At 44.6% G+C, this 13,719-nt stretch overlaps 1 protein-coding gene across 2 annotated transcripts in view; it reads right to left on the bottom strand.

Moving 5' to 3' along the window:
* RRAS2 (RAS related 2) overlaps positions 1-10,674 on the bottom strand; it is a 79,683-nt gene extending 69,009 nt beyond the window's left edge. Inside the window, exon 1 of one of the 2 annotated variants that reach the window (XM_043902538.1) lies at positions 10,259-10,674. In XM_043902538.1, the coding sequence (XP_043758473.1) occupies positions 10,259-10,366 (108 nt within the window). In that variant the 5' untranslated portion in view covers positions 10,367-10,674. Of the gene's footprint in view, positions 1-9,777; positions 9,797-10,258 lie in introns of those variants that run through there. The other variant, XM_043902548.1, reaches the window with a different exon arrangement.
* Between the last annotated feature and the right edge of the window lie 3,045 nt (positions 10,675-13,719).

The following is a 13,719-nucleotide window of genomic DNA, read 5'->3' as shown; positions in this document are numbered from 1 at the left end:
GAGTGGGTTGCCATTTCCTTCTCCAGGGGATCTTCCTGACCCAGGGAGCGAACCCAAGTCTCCCGCATTGTAGGCAGACACTTTACCGTCTGAGCTACCAAGGAAGCCGCTGGTCTGATGGCCGGTTATTTGTTCTTTCCAGAGAAGGATACCACCCATTTGGGCAGTCGAGAGACACAGGCAGACCTGAGCCAGGATCTGGAAGGCTCAGGGGGCCAGAAAGGAGGGCTGGCCCTGAATGGTGAGGTGCTTGAGTCAGGGGGAGAGGAGGCCAAGGACGCCCACGACAATGAGGGGGACTCAGACCCAGATGACTTAGATGAGGACGTGCAGTGCCCCAAGGAAGAGGAGACAACCGGGGACCCCTGGGTGCAAGAGCTGCCATTAGCTGATGGTGCAAACACCGAACATACTTAGGAAAGCTCAGGTAAGTGGCAAGGAGGCTGCTGTGCTCGTCCGGGTGTGGGCGAGACAGAGTGGCTTCCACCTTCTGTTCCCTATGATTTAGACGAGTGGTTCTCCAAGCATAATATGCATCAGAATGTGTTAGTTACTCAACCATGTCCGGCTCTTTGTGACCATGTGGAGTATAGCCCACCGGGCTCCTCTGTCCATGGAATTCTGCAGGCAGGAACACTGGAGTGGGTTGCCATTTCCTTCTCCAAAGGGAGGATATCATGCTAAAATCATGGCCAAAATCTGTACTGGCTTAACTATCAACCTTTTCCTCAAAAGGCATCTGCCTATAAAATTAAAATTAAGCAAAAATTTTCTCCTTAGAGAGAAAGTTGGTCCCCTTTTTGCCTCAATGTGGTTCCTTCAGGCTTATTTTCAATCAGAGACTAGCTAAGGTATAATTGTGAAGACCAGATCTCACTAGCATAAGTGAATAAAAGTCTGCTTATTATCTTTACCTAAAGCAATGTCAAGACTGTTAACTCAGATCACTTCGGTCTAGGTATCAGGGAGGTCTCTTCCATGTGGTTATTTTCCCCTTGATAATTAACAATACCTTAGGGGCAGATACTTTAGACTATGTTAATATCCAGCTACTCTCAAACTTTTACCCACTACTTTTAAATCCATTTATGATTCTTACTTAAACCAGCTGTTTGACTGCCAAATGTTGATTTTCTAATTCCACTATTTCCTCTATGTTTACTCATCAAATCTAAGGAAGAACTTCCCTTCCTCCTTAATTTATTTATCCCTATGGATTCTTTATTTATGGGCAACAATCAATTACTATCATTATTTTGATGATGAGCCTATCCCAGAGTTGCATGTCACTTCAGTCATGTCTGACTCTTTGTGACCCCCATGGGCCACAGCCTGCCAGGCTCCTCTGTCCATGGGATTCTCCAGGCAAGAATACTGGAAGCAGGTGGCCCTGCCCTCCTCCAGGGGATCTTTCCGGCCCAGGGATCAAACCCAGGTTTACTTACATCTCCTGCATCGGCAGGCGGATTCTTTACCACTAGCACCACCTGGGAAGCTTATCCCAGTGTTAGCCAGTGGGCCTTCTTCCAGGCTGGCTCTGTCTCTATGACATACCGCCATCATTTTGTTTTCTCATGTCGACTAAAAAAGATGCACAACTTGAGAGCTGCAAGTCAAGTTTTATTTAGGGCAAAATGAGAACTGCCCCCAGAAGGCAGCTCCTCACATAGCTCTGAGAGACTGCTCCAAACAGGCAGTGGGGGAAGGCCAATATATAAAGTTTGGGTGAAGCAGGAGTTCCATACCATTAAGCACTCATTTTACAAAGGGTTTTCTGCTAGTCACAAGGATCTTATGTCATCAATGAAGTGATTTAGTGCTTTTCTAGATATGAGGAGATACAAGGAATGGGATCATAAAATCAGTTCCTCAAAGTATCCAACTATCTAAAGACTTATCCCACAAGATTTCCTGGACACAGAGTACTTCATTCCATCTGAACTCCCTCAGTTCAGTTCAGTTGCTCAATCGTGTCTGACTCTTTGCGACCCCATGAACCGCAGCACACCAGGCCTCCCTGTCCATCACCAACTCCTGGAGTTCACCCAAACCCATGTCCATTGAGTCAGTGATGCCATCCAACCATCTCATCCTCTGTCATCCCCTTCTTCTCCTGCCCTCAATCCTTCCCAGCATCAGAGTCTTTTCAAATGAGTCAGCTCTTCGCATCAGGTGGCCAAAGTACTGGAGTTTCAGCTTCAACATCAGTCCTACCAATGAACACCCAGGACTGATCTCCTTTAGGATGGACTGGTTGGATCTCCTTGCAGTCCAAGGGACTCTCAAGAGTCTTCTCCAACACCACAGTGCAAAAGCATTAATTCTTCGGTGCTCAGTTTTCTTTATAGTCCAACTTTCACATCCCTACATGACCACTGGAAAAACCATAGCCTTGACTAGACAGACCTTTGTTGACAAAGTAATGTCTCTGCTTTTCAATATGCTGCTGTTGAAGCTAAACAGCCGCAGGAACACAGGGTTCAATCTCCACAGGGCAGACGGCAAACGCCCTTGCTGTTCAGTCACCGGCAATGCTCTTAGCAAGAGACAACTTGTAACTGACACTGAGCACCTCTTTATTTCCTGGCTGGTAAAGATGCTCCAAGTTCATCTTCTACTTTTCCCTGCCCCAGCCCAGGGATGTCATTTCTCCAAGGTTCCTTTTAGTAAAGAATGGTATTTAGCACCCAAGATTTGGCATTGAGTGTTCTCACTGCTAATAGGGGGTCATTGTTTCTATGTACTCTCAACAGACATAGCTGGAAAAAAGATGTATAGACGTGTGTATGAGCAGCCACACACACCTATTTCTATATCTTAGTATAACTTTTTAAACTATGAGTTCTGTTCTAAGATGGGGCACCACTTCCAGGGCCCAAGAGTGGGCTCTTGTCTAACACTTGGAAATGAGCTGTCCAAGGAGACACATGTGCTGACAAAGCAAGAGACGTTACTGGGAAGGGGCACCTGGGCAGAGCAGTAAGAGACCCAGGAAGCCAGGAGAACTGCTCTGCCAGGCGGGCTTTACGGTGATGGGATCAGCCTCCGGGTTTTCTGTGTCCGGTCACTGACTCAGTCCTTCCTGGCGGTGCACGCACTGCTCAGCCTAGCTGGGTGCCAGCTGGAAGGATTCTGGGCGGTGGTCGGACACGTGCTGTCTCCTCCTGACCTTTCCTGGACTCTTCTGGCTGGTGGTGCCTCGCTAGTTTTGTGTTCCTTACCAGGACCTCCTGTCATAAAATAACTCACGCAAATGGTTATGGTGTCTGGTCAGGGTGGGTGGTTTCAGTCAGGGTGCTTCCCCTAACAATTTTATGCCAGTGTCCTCAATTCCATCTTTGCATCGAGTGCTTCCTGGCCTTCACCCTTTCCACACTTATAACTCCCTTCTTCGGCTGTGAGGAACTTGGCTCCCATTTTCCACAATACATTTATTTATCTACTTAATCCTAGTACAGAAAACTGTTTCAGAATTGCAAACCCTATGCTGCTGCTACGGAGATGGGGAGGGGAGGAAGGCCTATTAACCACAGCTCACTGTTTGTTTAGAGTTCGTCTTTATCCTGAGGACACAGTCCAAACGCTGGGTTCAAAAGTTACATTACTTTTTTTTGCTTTTCCTCCTTCAATGTGGTTATGTTAGTCATTTGAAATAAGGTTCAGTGTATTTGTTTTGTTAGTATTCCACCTTTGATTTTATTGGTGTTTGCTGTATATATACTGTGTGAAACCTTAAACATGGTTCCATGTGTCAGAAAAGGATCCTCAGAAGAGGCCCTCAATCCCTTTCCCCTCATCCCTACCCACACGCAGAGCTAACCAGTCATCTCTTTAACCTCTGATTTACCCATTTCTGTGCTTTTCTGTCCCAATCAGTAAATACGTTTGTTATTTTATTTCCTCTTCTTTCCTACACTAAAAGTAATATATCACAAATACAGTAAATACCTTTGTACTTTGTATTTTTCACTGAACAATTTATCCTGGAATGCATTTCCCATCAGTTCTTTTCATAGCTGCAGAATGCTCCAATGGGTGAATGTAACATATTCTATTCAACCCCTCTCTATCCTGTAGGCTGCTTCTAATTTTTTAAATCACAAACAGTGCTGTGGCCCCATGCACTTATATTTGAATACTACTGGAAGTACATTTCCAGGGTAAATTTGTAGATTTGGGAGCTAGGATGTCAAATCAACTATAGCATCCAGTCAAATCAACTGGACCTTGATTACATCTCCTGATATAATGCACTGAGAACACACCTCTGCTATTCCTGCGCCCAAAACGAATCTACCGTGAAGAAACAAATTCAAACTGAAGGAACTCTATAAATAACTAACGTGTATTCAAAAATGTCCATGTCATAAAACACAGACTTGGGACTTCCTTGGTGGTCCAGTGGTTAAGAATCTGCCTTGCAATGCAAGGGGACATGGGTTCAATCCCCGGCCAGGGAACGAAGACTCCACCTGCCATGGAGCAACTAAGCCTACACACCCCAACTACTGAGCCCTCGCACTCCGGAACCCTCAGGACAACCAGAGAACCTGCGCTGCAACAAAAGACCCCGCATGATGCAACACAGATCAATACGTGCTGCAACCAAGACCAGATGCGGCCAAACAAACCTTTTAAAAATAAAGATGAAAGAACTGTTCCAAATTAAAGACACGGAAACAAAATGTACTGCACAATCTGAGATTTTTCTTTTGCTATAAAGGGCACTATTTGGATAATTGGCAAAATCTAAAAAAGTTCTGCATATTACATTAATAATACATCAATATTAATTTCTGATTTAGGTTATAACTATGTTTATAAACAAGTGCTCTTCCATTTATGAAATATACATGGAGGTATTTAAAAATAAAGGGGCATTGTCTTCAACTTACACTCAGATGATTCAGGAAAAAACTGTTTATTTGCGAGGAATAAAACAAATATGGTAAAATGGTAGCATTTGGGAAAACTGGGTAAAGATTTTTTAAAAAGCAACATCAGCTATCATGTTGGCATGTATATCCATACATCCAGTACTGAACAATTTACAAACTCTGTAAATATATTTTAATTAAACTATTTGTTACATAACCAATAAACAATCATATTGCTTTTACAAAATGCTGAAACTAAAATATAATTTACAAGTAACTCCAGTAGCACAATTTTAGTCATAGTTCTTTGCTTCTTTCAGAACTACACAGAAAATATGTGAGTAAAGGTATACACATCGTCTTTTTCATAAAGGCCTGAGAGACATTTTTCTTTGAGAAACAGAAGTAAATCAAAAGCCTACCAAGGACATTACTTGAAGTTTCAATCTCAACCCCAGGCTGGGTGGCTCTAGCCAAATTAATTCAAGATCAAGGTCATTCAAGAAAATTCAATGACAATTAACTCTATGTTGTTTATAAGTAGAGTCAAAGTCTTTTACTCACTATCACTTTTCAAAAAGAAACAAATACCCTAAGAGACTATTTTTCCTAACTAAAAGAAAAAAAAAGAAATGAATTAACAAGATCATGTAGCATCACAAAATCTGTTTCTTTTTTGTGAGATGAATTTTAATTTGAAAAAGAAATCTTTAAAAAAATTTTAAATAATACAGCTTCAAGAAAGTTTCCTTCTGCACTCCTTCCTCACTTTACCAATTTATTTTCCTCACCAAATTAAACAGGCTACTTTCATTTTAAACCTTAGGAAAGACCCTTAACATTTCAGTAAAACAGATGAACTAAAAACCCCATTCAAGTAGGCAGCTGCCTGGCATCATTTTGCCTTCGAATGGTACTATACCAAGGGACAGCAGAATTCTTAACCTACTCAACAGAAGTATCCCCACTAAACTCCTTCAACGTCCCATTCCAAGACAAGACACAGGCTTGCGCACATCTGCACACATACACACACACACACATACACACACAGGTTAGAAATGAGTGAGAAGAATGAGTTTTAAGACTCTCTGGGTTAGAATTTCTCCTCTAACAAAAGCAGTCATTCTCTAAAAGAAGGTGTTCTTTCTTGAGTGCCTAGCATGTATATCTAGGAACTGCCAACAGAAGCATTTCATCCTAACAAAATGAGGAAATCTCTAGTATGTAAAACACCACTAGGAGAGGTACCTTATTTTTCAACGCTAAGAATTCATTTGTAAACTACTCTGAAAATGTCAAATAGTAATTTTCACACTAAAAGACAAGTCCACAGTTCAGTTCAGTCACTTAGTCGTGTCCAACTCTGCGATCCCATGGACTGCAGCATTCCAGGCTTCTCTTTCCATCACCAACTCCCAGCGCTTACTCAACCTCATGTCCATCAAGTCTGCAATGCCATCCACAGTATAATTTCAAATTCTTAGATAAACGTTACTTTAAGTGACTTCCAATTGCAGGGCACATGTTCAAGATGTAGCAACAGAATAGCAATTCAGGAATCTAAACTTACCAAGATCAATTAACTTTAACACAAATGCATGTGCCTTGAAATCTCTTCTAGGATCTCTGTCCCAGGAAAAAGCAATGGAGGGGGATTGCACAAAAGAGACATTAGGTAAAAAGCAACATCCGAGTCAAGGCCAAGCTAACAGGCTGTAAGGCTGACTAAAGCTTGATACCTGAGAAGTCGGCTACCCCTACGCAGCTCAAAATCTGACAGACTGTGAATAACAAGTAAGGATGCTAAATGAAGAACAGAGGCTGGGAAATTCCTCTTTGTGTAAAAACCATGTATGGCCTTTTCTCAGAGTTGCCAGAAACCACAATGGTTACTCCATTATTTCTGAAAATCAACTCCCAACTGATAAAGTTTTCCCAACTCAAAACAGGATCAGCATTCATTACCTAAATATCACACAGAAGTGAGGAGGCGATTTGTTCACCCAAGCCCAACATTTTATGGAGAAGAAAATAAAGCCCCAAAGAGATTACAGAAGACTCAAAGAATCCCCAGCGTCACCTGAGGAAGGAGACCTAGAACCCAGAGAGCCAACTCTCTTCTCCATTTCACTCTATACAGTGTTAAAATCATTATCTAACTATAAAGTCCACTCATCATCGAGGGCTTCTATTCACCAACAGAACTTTCAGAAAACTATGAACAGAAACAAGTAGTTCATGTACACACATTTACTCTTAATAGTATTTTATATTATTAATCATGGATGTTTCATGACGTGTTGCATTCTTTTTTAAAGAGGAAAAGCCACCTCAAGTAATTATTGTCTTAATTTCCTAATTTTGTAGCTCTTTATATGCATAGAAAGAAAGTGAAGTCCCTTAGTCATGTCTGACTCTCTGTGACCCCATGGACTGTAGCCTACCAGGCTCCTCCATCCATGAGATTTTCCAGGCAAGAGTACTGGAGTGGGCTGTCATTTCCTTCTCCAGGGGATCTTCCCAACCCAGGGATCAAACCCAGGTCTCCTGCATTGCAGACAGACGCTTTACCATCTGAGCCACCAGGGAAGACCTCTTTATATATAAAAGGCAACAATTTAAAGAAAGTTGGGATTTAAGTTCTTCATTCCCAAATTTTTCATTATATTTTTTCTACTTAAGATTATATAATAGAAAAATACATAGTGAACACTGTAAAAAACAGTGTTGTATCTCAGGAGTCTTATAAAATAAATAAAACTGATTTGTCATCCTGATCACCTACAATGAGGACTGACTTCCGCCCGTTAAGATTATTATCTTTCTGCAGACTCCTCTCCTTCCATTACTACTGCAAGACCATCATAACAATGAATTTTAATTTCCCAGGAGCTGGACAATAAATAGCAGTTCTATTAAGTATAGATGATAGTCACCTTGGCTCCATAAGCTAAGATTAACAGAGTAATAATGATAATGTTTGTAGACTTACTACGCATCAGACATTGTTCCAGGCCCTGGACAGATGTTAATTTTCAGAACTGTAAGTGTACTTTGTATTTCCCCAACTTACAGACGGAAAAAACTAACGTACCCAGAGGTTAAGTAATTTGCCTAAGATTACACAGGCAGCAAGTGGTAGAGCTGAGACTCCACCCAGGTCTGGCTTCTTCTACCTCTCCAGAAAGCCTTCTCAAAGTCAGAGCCCATGTCCCTCCCTTCCACTGGTCCCAAGTAACCGGCCAATCCCCCTCCCCTCCTTGCCTACCTCCTCTCTCCAAACTAGCATATGACCGACCCCCTCATGCCTTCTCTTTCCACCATCACGCCTACACAGTCCTTTTATCAATCCTTCCCAATCTGACTTTTCCTCAATTCGGAACTCTTTTTGCATTTAAATGTGTTAACAGAAGTGTATACATAAGCTTGTAAGAGCCATCATTAACAGAGCACATACTATACGCTAGATAAGAAGCTAAGGATGTTCCCATAATTTAAAGGATTATGAAGAATGTGTGATTAGACCCGTTTTACTGAAAAGGAAATTGAGGTTCAGAGAAGCTAAATAATACACTGGCAATGTTCTCCCAGTAAATAAACAACACAGCAAAATCTAGCACTCAACTCTGCATGACTCAAAGCTCACACCTGTTTTACTTCTGTTAAATCATCTAGAGTAACTAGGTACATCACTATTCATAAAGGAAGTGCTTCTTTAACAAATGAATTTAGAAAATCATTAAGCAAACAAATCACTGACATTTTAATAGTTTCTAATACTATTTCCAAAAACAAAAAGTTCCAATATCTTAATAATTAATGTACAGATTCAAATAGAGATGGATTACCACCCCCCCATAAGTTAAAGACATATTGTAGTCTAAATCTTTTAGGTAATGCTATTTATTAATACAGGAACCCAGGATTATTCTCTCTCCTAGCCAACCTCCCACCTCCCCCTAGCTACAGCTCCCCAAAATAGTTAACTATAAATTGTTTTGCTTTGCCAGTTACTTAAAGTCTCTCGACCCTAGGAGAAATAACATGCAGCATCTCTGATTCTGCAGCTTCCTATACTAAAGCCAATCTCACTTCTTACTCAGTGTGAATTTTTTTTAACCCACTAACGAGTATACTGTAAATGCTCATTACATAAACATCTCTTCCTGGATACAAAGGTTTCAGCAGCAGTTTTTAATACCTTGAAATGGTATAACAGCAATTATTGCTCATTTAGTCAACTGGACAGGTAACAATCACATTTATGTTACAGAACTCTGTATTTTAATGTCACTATATACATTAAGCGAGACGAAATACGCTATTCAAGTATGCCAACTGAAAGCAAATGGGTCAAACAGGTATATTTCACCAAAGCATTTTCACAACGCTCTTGATATGTATCTTTGTTACCTGTTACAACGCGGTAACTTCATTCTCTCCCAGCACACGCCACACCTTTTAGGTTGACAATAGCAGAGAAATATCGGGGCTTCTCTCTTCAATAGTCCCAAAAAAGATCACTCAAACCTCCTACCACAAGCAAATCCTAAGAACCAAGAATTCGACCTCCCTTTCCTCTACAAGCCGACTTTCCGTCTCCAGCGACCACAGAGGGCTGGGGGGTGGGGGAGACAGTGGCTGGGACTGACACAGAACGCACGACGCCTAGGCTGGTCATCTCCCAGCCTGGCCCACCCTAAACTTCACCTTGGCACGGCCAGAGGCAGGAAGGCACCAGGAATTCCCAGGAAATGGTCTCACCCCTATCGGAGAACATTCTTAACTTCCTCGAGGCCACCATTTCCCTGGAGTATTATCACACACTCCCACCCGGACATATAACCTAAGAGATTACTTAAGAGAAAAGCACAAACACACACAAAGAGAAACACACCGCTTGAAGCGGGCAGCTCCGGCTCGGCGTGCGCGGAGAAGCTCGGAGACCACGCGGAACCAAGTTGCCACCGCGATCGCACCCACGGTGCAGGAGGCGGCCCGGGCGGCTGGAAACCCAGCGCGCGGGGCTCCAGCCCCACGCCCTACGCCCCGCGCCCCGGTCTCACGGCAGGAAGCCCGGCGCGGCGGCGCTGCCTCTCCCTAAGAGCTCGGGCCGCGGCCGGAGCGATAAGGTGGATCTGCGCTTCCCACCCTGCCAGCTCCGCCCTCCCGGACACATTCCTGAGAAGCCCGACTCCCGAGACGCCGAGCTGGGCGCCCGGACCGCAGAACAGGAGGGCAGAGCCGCCCCGCGCCCCCCACCCCCGGCCTGCGCGGCGCCTCCGGGGCGGGGTCCCTGTGGCCGCCCCGCCACAGGTAGCGGGAGCCCCCGCCCGCCGCCGCCGCCCCGGCGCCCTGGGCAGGCCCGCTCCAGGTACCTGGATGAACTGGATGGTGAGCGCCGATTTGCCCACGCCGCCTCCGCCGACCACCACCAGCCGGTACTTCTCCTGGCCGGAGCCGTCCCGCCAGCCGGCCGCGGCCATGGGGACGCCGCCGAGCCCAGCCCGGCCACGCCGAGCCGCCGCCCGCCTTAGGCCCGGCTCCGGGGACGTGTGCGGCCGGCGGGCTGCGGGCGAGCGGCCGGGTGGGGGTCCCGGGCGCCGGGAGCTGCTAGAGGGCCGGTCAGGACGGCAGCGCGGCGCCTGGGCTGGCCGGGTCCCGCCCGAGGCGCGGAGAAGCGAGGGGACCGCAACGGCGAGGGGCTGCGGCGGCCTGGGGGCGCGCTCCTCCACACGACTTCGCAGCGCCTGCCGAACGCAGCCTCCAGCGCCGCTACAAATGGCCGTCTGGGGGCCGGGCCGCTGGGCCGAGGTGCTGCATATGCATGAGGGGGTGGGGCGGGGCGGGGCCGCGCTGGCCCGGACTGAGATTCGGGAGCTGAGCTCGTAGGGCTCAGACCCCCTCGGGTGTGCCCCTCCAGTTCCTGGACTGAGCGGGGTGTGTGCGCGTGTGCCCCTGCGAGTGAGGAGGGTGTGTGTGAGAGAGTGGGAGCTGGAAGAAGACAGACCGTGTGTGAGCATAACTGTATGTCAGGAATTGTCAGGGATTGTGTGGATGAAAAATAAAGTATGTGAAGGCATGTGTGAAAAATAGAGCCGTTGTCATCTTAACTCAGTTTGTAGGAGGGTAAATATCCTGTTTTAAGAGTACAGATGGTGACCGTGACTGTATGGAAAACAGTACATGACAGTGATTGAAGATGAGAGCTGTCACAATAATTGTGTGTGTGTGTGATACGCTTACGGTGTGAGGAATGTCACAGAGACTGAATCACAGTGATTGAGGGCGCATAGACAAGAGTAAATGTGGCACATGATATATCTGCCTTAGTGGCTGTGTTTATATGTGGGAAATGTGCGGTAATTGTATATGAGGGGTATGAGTGTGAGAGATTATACTTACATACGACACACCAGGCACTGTGCTCAGTGCTACAAATCACTTCATGAATAAAATAATGTCCCTGCCCTCAGGGAACTAAGAATCCAATGGGGAAACAGCCAGGGCCACAGGCAAGTTGTCAGGCATCATAAGGATAGTGTGACCCTAGGAGGAGCACTCATTCCACAAGTGGGTAGTCGGGGAAGGCTTCCTAAAAGATCTGAAACATAAATAACATAAGCAGAAGAATAGTATTCCAGGGAAAGCAAGCCACATCTGAAAAAGTCCGAGCTGAGAAGGTAAGACGTATCACGTTTGATTTTGATTGTGTTGGGGGAGTATGCTTGTGAATGAAAAGTGCTTATCTACATGTTGTTCAGCCACTCAGTCATATCCAACTCTTTCCAACCCCATGGACTGCAGTAAACCAGGCTTTCCTGTCCTTCACTATGTATCTATGTGTATAGCAGTTTAACCAAATGTAGTAGGAGTCACAGCTGTATACCAACGCAGTGTAGGCTGGTAGATAAGACCATGGGCTCTAGGGCCAGACTGGATTCAAATCCTAGTCCTTTGACTAATGGTGTAATAATGGAGCTTACTGAACTTCTGTACCTCAGTTTTCTCTAAAATAAAGACAGTAGGATTACCTACCTTAAGGTGTTTTTTGACATGAATTGAGTCTCTCAGTCGCATCCAACTCTTTACAACCCCATGAACTATACAGTCCGTGGAATTCTCTAGGTCAGAATACTGGAGTAGGTAACCTTTCCCTTCTTCAGGGGATCTTCCCAACCCAGGGATCAAACCCAGGTTTCCCTCATTGCAGGCAGATTCTTTACCAATTGAGCCACAAGGGAAGCCCAAGGTGTTTTTTAGTAAGAATCAAATGAGTTAATATATATAAAGCACATAAAACAGTGCCTGGCATGTAGTAAGCATTTATGGCAGTTTGGGAACATGACTTCAAGTTCTTGGAAACAATTCAGTGGCTCTCTTGGAACCCGTAGAATGCAGCAAAAAACAATGCTGTATAACTTGTATAACTTCCAAGTCTAGGTCAGAAGAGGCCATGCAGCTTCCACCTGTTCTCTTGGGATTCTCACTCTGGGAGAAACAATGTGTGAAGTTTGGCTATCCTGAGGCTGCCATGCTAGAGAGGCCACATGTAAACATGCCAGTCAAAAGTCCAGCTGAACTCCTAGCTCAGTCAGTCCTAGGTCAATTTTCATTCTAATCCCAAAGAAGGGCAATGCCAAAGAATGTTCAAACTACCACACAATTGCACTCGTCTCACATGCTAGCAAAGAAATACTCAAAATACTACAAGCCAGGCTTCAACAGTATGAGAACCATGAGCTTCCAGATGTTCAAGGTGGATTTAGAAAAAGCAGAGGAACCGGAGGTTAAATTGCCAACATCAGCTGGATCATAGAAAAAGCAAGACAATTCCAGCAAAAAATCTACTTCTGCCTTATTGATTATGCCAAAGCCTTTCACAGTGTAAATCACAACAAACTGTGGAAAATTCTTAAAGAAATGGGAATACCAGACAACCTTACCTGCCTCCTGAGAAATCTGCATGCATGTCAAAAAGCAACAGTTAGAACCGGACATGGAACAACAGACTATACGTCAAGGCTGTATATTGTCACCCTGCTTATTGAACTTGTATGCAGAGTACATTGTGTGAAATGCCAGGCTGGATGAAGCACAAGCTGGAATCAAGATTGCCAGGACAAATATCAATTACCTCAAATAAACAGATGACACCACCCTTATGGCAGAAAGTGAAGAGGAACTAAAGAGCCTCCTGATGAAAATGAAAGAGGAAAGTGAAAATGCTGGCTTAAAACTCAACATTCAAAAAACTAAGATCATGGCATCTGGTCCCATCACTTCATGGCAAATAGATGGGGAAACAATGGAAACAGTGACAGACTTTATTTTCTTGGGCTCCAAAATCACTGCAGATGGTGACTGCATCCATGAAATTAAAAGATGCTTGCTCCTTAGAAGAAAAGTTATAACTAACATAGACAGCATATTAAAAATTAGAGACATTACTTTGCTAACAAAGGTCCGTCTAGTCAAAGCTATGGTTTTTCCAGTAGTCATGTATGGATGTGAGAGTTGGACCATAAAGAAGGCTGAGTGCCACAGAATTGATGCTTTTGAACTGTGGTGTTGGAGAAGACTCTTGAGAGTCCCTTGGACTGAAAGGAGATCAAACCAGTCAATCCTCAAGGAAATCAGTCCTGAATATTCATTGGAAGGACTGATGCTGAAGCTGAAGCTCCAACACTTTGGTCACCTGATGTGAAGAGCTGACTCATTGGAAAAGACCCTGAGGCTGGGAAAGATTGAAGGCAGGAGAAGGGGATGACAGAGGATGAGATGGTTGGATGGCATCAGTGACTCGATGGACATTGAGTTTGAGCAAGCTCTGGGAGTT

This window comes from Cervus elaphus, chromosome 1 (assembly GCF_910594005.1).
Source record: "Cervus elaphus chromosome 1, mCerEla1.1, whole genome shotgun sequence".
NCBI lineage: Eukaryota > Metazoa > Chordata > Mammalia > Artiodactyla > Cervidae > Cervus > Cervus elaphus.
This window is presented reverse-complemented; position numbering and strand designations above follow the sequence as displayed.